The sequence below is a fragment of the Montipora capricornis genome, chromosome 10 (genome assembly GCF_036669925.1).
Source record: "Montipora capricornis isolate CH-2021 chromosome 10, ASM3666992v2, whole genome shotgun sequence".
Lineage (NCBI taxonomy): Eukaryota > Metazoa > Cnidaria > Anthozoa > Scleractinia > Acroporidae > Montipora > Montipora capricornis.
The window spans coordinates 60,628,873-60,633,872 of record NC_090892.1 but is presented as its reverse complement, the minus strand read 5'-3'; the positions used below and the strand labels follow the sequence as shown (position 1 = coordinate 60,633,872).

The 5,000-nt window shown below is 37.9% G+C and overlaps 1 protein-coding gene across 3 annotated transcripts in view; it reads right to left on the bottom strand.

The window, feature by feature from the left end:
- LOC138021628 (centrosomal protein of 192 kDa-like) overlaps positions 1–5,000 on the bottom strand; it is a 75,824-nt gene that overhangs the window by 9,918 nt on the left and 60,906 nt on the right. For 2 of the 3 annotated variants that reach the window (XM_068868552.1, XM_068868553.1), the window contains exons 39-43: positions 3,336–3,530; positions 2,639–2,704; positions 2,213–2,279; positions 1,348–1,413; positions 785–890 (exon numbers count right to left, since the gene is read on the bottom strand). In XM_068868552.1, the coding sequence (XP_068724653.1) occupies positions 785–890; positions 1,348–1,413; positions 2,213–2,279; positions 2,639–2,704; positions 3,336–3,530 (500 nt within the window). Of the gene's footprint in view, positions 1–744; positions 891–1,347; positions 1,414–2,212; positions 2,280–2,638; positions 2,705–3,335; positions 3,531–5,000 lie in introns of all 3 variants that reach the window. The other variant, XR_011126413.1, reaches the window with a different exon arrangement.

The following is a 5,000-nucleotide window of genomic DNA, read 5'->3' as shown; positions in this document are numbered from 1 at the left end:
GCAAATGCACTCAGACCACAAGCTGCCCAAGCTCAATGCTAGACCATGACAAGAGCGGTGTTGATTGTGTTATGACTGGCTCAACATAATTATGAGGATTTGTATGGGAAACCAACCGACTTGCGTTAAACAGAAGAAATTACCAGTATTTCACAATAAAATCAACATACCCTGCTGCAGTCTTGTATCAATTCTTGTCTGCCCTCTTCTTAAGCCCATCTGATGCGATTTTTGCAAGTTATTGTTCTCTGTGTTTCCACTACTAAAAAAAACCCGCAGAACGATAACTCATCTAAATCACATCAGATGGGCTTAAGAAGTGGGCAGATATAAATTGATACAAGATTGCGGCAGGGTATGTTGATTTTATTGTGAAATACTTGTAATTTCTTCTGTTTAATGCAAGTCGGTCAAGGTTTCCCAAACAAATCCTCATAATTACATGATTGTATATTGAGCGGGTTGCAACACAACACCGCTCTTGTCCTGGTCTAACCTTGAGTGTGGGCGACCTGTGTTCAGACATTCCTTTTTGTATTCCTGCTTGGGTCTTCCACGTTGTCCAATAACTAACTCATTGTTAGCCGAGGAAAAATAACACCACCCCTTTTTGTCTCAGCACATCTTAAGTGTAATGAATACACAAAGGTTAAAATCACATGATACAATTTGCAACTACCGGTATCTCTTTCTGTTCAATCTATTGCTAGTGGGCAGAACAAAAGGATAAATAAAGAACGTAACTGTAATTTGTTTTTAAATTAATTTCTGCCAGAGACAACACCTGTTGGATGCCATCACATTTTAAGTAGATGGTGCCTGCCCAAGGAAGATGTGTGAAGGCATTAGAGGAGTTGGGCTTTGCACTGACCAACACCCTTGCTTGACTCCTAAGAAATAAAACAAAGAAGATCAGTGGCCTTTAGACAACTTTATTAAAGATACAGTGTATGTGCAAAGTGCACAAGCAGCCTACAAGTTTTGTTTGGTTTACTTTCTACATCTAGGTTAGATAACCTACAGAACAATTTTTTTCCTGGTATTCTGCATTGTCTCATCCAGAACTTGCACTTCACTGTGTGTTTGGGGTACACTTGATCCTCACCAAGTTGACATCACTACAGGCATAGATTGAATTTCTACATGTAACAAGGCCACGCTTTCAAATTCACTTGTACCAGATTACACCTAAGGCTTATAAATGATTCCTGCCTTCAAAGAAATACTCTATTCCAAGTGGGTCAGAGGGTTGCGCATAAACACAGTCCCATGAAAATTATTGAGATGCAACACGAAAATAAACAACTAGTTGATAAAGAAGATGATGGTGGTGGTGGAGATGATTACCTTGCTGGAATTTCTCCCCTTTCCGGAGTAATGACAATAGAATGTGCAGGCCAAGTAAATTCAAATCTGCAAAACATGAGAAATAATGTAGTCTTAGCTGTAAGTTTTGTTACGAACAATTCCAGGAACCTCAAAGTGCACTTGGTACTTAACAATTAATTCATGAGCGTGCATTAGATGTGAGATGGTAATGGCCGCAAGTCATTTTCTTGAGGTGGCCGACGAAAAAATTAATTGTTTTTAAGGACGGTGCCTACTAATTCAAAGGTATTTTTGCTGCGGTTTATGATTATACAGGAAATGTAGATCTGAACAAGTGTTATTGAAATCCAAAAAGGAAATTGGGGATAACCATGCATGTTTCAGAGATACCAGTAATTCATGGATTATATTTGTAACAAGCTTTAAAATACCAAAGCAAATGTATAGTGTTCTTTCTAAAATTGAAGCTTAATCATCTCTCAAAAATGCATGGTTACTCCCAATTTTCTTTTTTCATTCTCGAATTCGTCTCAGTTTTTATTCACCTCACCTTCTGCAAATAACTGTTAAACTTAACATCCCTTTCTACAGTACAGTACTTTGTATAGTGTAAGTCTAGTTGCTCAAAGCCTAATTCAGTTAACCCTGAATTATTGGAAACTTCTATTGCAGTTTTAGCTTCCCTTCACCATTAAATTTTGACACCTTGTGGACAGGCAAAATTAAAATCACGATTTATAATTATTATTTAAATAAAGAGTAGTTTTAATTGGGTTTGGAACAAAATGGGCCCTGATCTCACAAAAAGTGTCTTTTATTCATTGTCCATATCAATAGACTTAAGCAACCACTCTTAGAAATTGAACAAAATGAGTTAACTCACCCTACTGAACGCTCTGAAAAATTGATAATCCTCAGGTGGTCAGAACCTTTACCAATTTTCTCTAGCTCTGTAAATAGGTTAAGGCAGTATGGATTAGAAAATTGACATTTTCACGCTCCTGATAAAATTGCCAAAAACTTGAAGTAACTGACAGATAAAAAAACTTAATGATGATTTGCGGAGCTGTCATTCAACATTACTTACTTGACAGAACATTAAAATTAATTAGAATTAATACTTAATAGATGATGCTACACAACTTTAGATGAATGATGACATGCCGAAAGGTGGATAATTATCAATTTCTTGGAGACCATTAACTTTCATAAAACCTCTGAAAACATAATATGTTTTCAGAGGTTTTATTTTTTCACTTCAACTTCGCCTTTCCTATAAAAAGTTCAAAAGGTAACAAATTTGCCATACTTGATTTACAAGAAGTCAAGGTGAGGAAGTCAGGAATGACTTCCCAGGTTTTTTCAGCAACATCACCTGTAAGAAAATCACACAAATATGTACAATCTAAATTACTGATCATGAAAATTTGGTTTTATCAAAAAGTTGATTAACCAATTATTGACTACTTGGAGTGAGACTAAATTAATAGACATTACTCTGTCTTAAAGAATTTACTAGTCAATGGGGGATGGTTCAGGAGTCAATAGATTGAGGTAAAATTAATTTAACACTGCTTGGTCAAGCTATGAGGTCGCAGCCAATGTTGTAATGTTTTCAGGAATAAATGAGTTAAAATCATATTTTTGTACTATATTATCTCACAGCTCGGTAAATATCCACCACTAGCCATTAGCACTTTGGTGAATACCGGTAGTTGTTAATTATTAACAAAGGGTAACAATGACCAACAAATTCCACAGCGCAAGGACCATTCCAAAGAAAAGACACCTCTCTCCGGCGTCACCACTAACGCGTAGCATGTGTGCCGCAAGGGGAAATCTGACCCAATTCTCTTTCAACCACTGGGCAATCGAGTGCCCCTAGCGAGAGGTCAGAATTCTCTAAGCACTCAGGATTGACTCCATGGTATGATACAAGATTGGCACTTGCTCCCAAAGCTTAATGCTAATAATACATGTAGTATTAGAAATCAAAATCTAATTACCATTAGCAAGTGAGGTCAGAAGATCAGGTTTGCTGTTTGGTTTATGTGAAACAGGAACAGTATCCACTGAAATGTTAGGATCTTGTTTATTAACAGGGCTTGAGCTTGGAGGTGATCCTACTAATGTCAATAGTACTCTTGACACACAACTCTGGAAGAAGGAATCCCAGCTCGCTACCTTGGGATATTTCACATCTAAAATGAAAACGTTATCTAAGATGAAAAAGGCAGACCACTCCAAGTTTTGCACTGTTGTGCCCTTAAAAGACAATGGAAAACAATCAAGATAAGAAAAAAAAATTGGGGGGTTTGAATGCCTTCATAGTTATCCAATAAAATTAATGGTAATCATTATAATCAGGGAGGAGGGTTTAGCTCATCGGCTGGTGCATCCAGGGGCAGAGAAAGGTTGGCACAATGAGAGCACTAGCCTCCTAGCAATGTCCCCCAGAATGAATTCCAAAATTCACCATCTTACTTGGATCGAGTTTCTTCCACTGGCTGAGGAACAAACAAAGCGAAAAATGTTTTTCTCACAGACAGCTGGGAGAATAGGATCCAAAAGTGAGAAACCATCACCGCACTTATCTCAACAATTTAAGCAATAACAGGATGGAATGGGGTCCAGTGTGTGGTCACATGGGTTATTGCCCTGACCTGCCCCTCCAACCAACTCTTCATGATTATTATTATAATAACTTCATACATACATACTTTATTTGATATTAAGGACGGTGCCTGCTACAATAATTATTATTGTTATTGCGCATACGTCCTGCACACCTCTAGATAGTTTCCTATTGGTGGTGCTTACTAATACAGCTGGGAGAATGGGGTCCAAAACGTGAGGCATGATCATCACACTTATCTCAACAATTTAAGGATGTTTGCGCCCAAAATCTTCCCACGTACAGATTTTTTTAAAACTGATCTACTTTTGCCAAAAAGGCAAAAAAAATGGGGGGCCACTGTGCTCGTTTTCGAGATCATGAGGTGCACCTTTAGAAGATAGCGTTACTTTAAGACGATCTTAGCTTACAACTGTCAGCAATAAAAAAGCTACATTAGTGAAATTTAGATCAGGTAAACATACTCAATTCGACATAACTAATATTATAACTAAATTAACCTTTGCAGCTGATGTCTTTTTCTGAGGTGAAATAGACCTTGAAAACCGATACATATTAGTCTAAGAAAGAAAACTTCGGTCGCCCAAGAGCATAAAAGGCAAAATATTTGTAACTTCTCACGCACTGATTTTTTTTGTTTTTAGTTAAATGGACAAAATCAGAAAAGGAAATGATTCACGGAAAGAAAAATAGGGGTGACCGAGCATTCAAGAGAGTAAAATCGCTGCAAAGTTCTCAAAGCGATGGTATATTCGCACTGTCACGTCATTGCGTGACATTTCCGAGAAGACCTGGTTCCACAGCTATCCCTTGATGCCACACGCTTTTACGTTCCATATTCTTGTGGAAAACGTTTGCGCCTTTAGCATCGTGTTTACCTTCGTGGTCTGCGATGCATGACGTGTGCGTGAGACGCGCAGAAAAATGCGCAGTAGCAATGGGTGCAAACATCCTTGAGCAAATTATGTCTCTTTAATAGAGACAATTGAAAAACTCAGGTGGCTTCAAGAAGATGGAGTCCAGTGTGTGGGGGGTC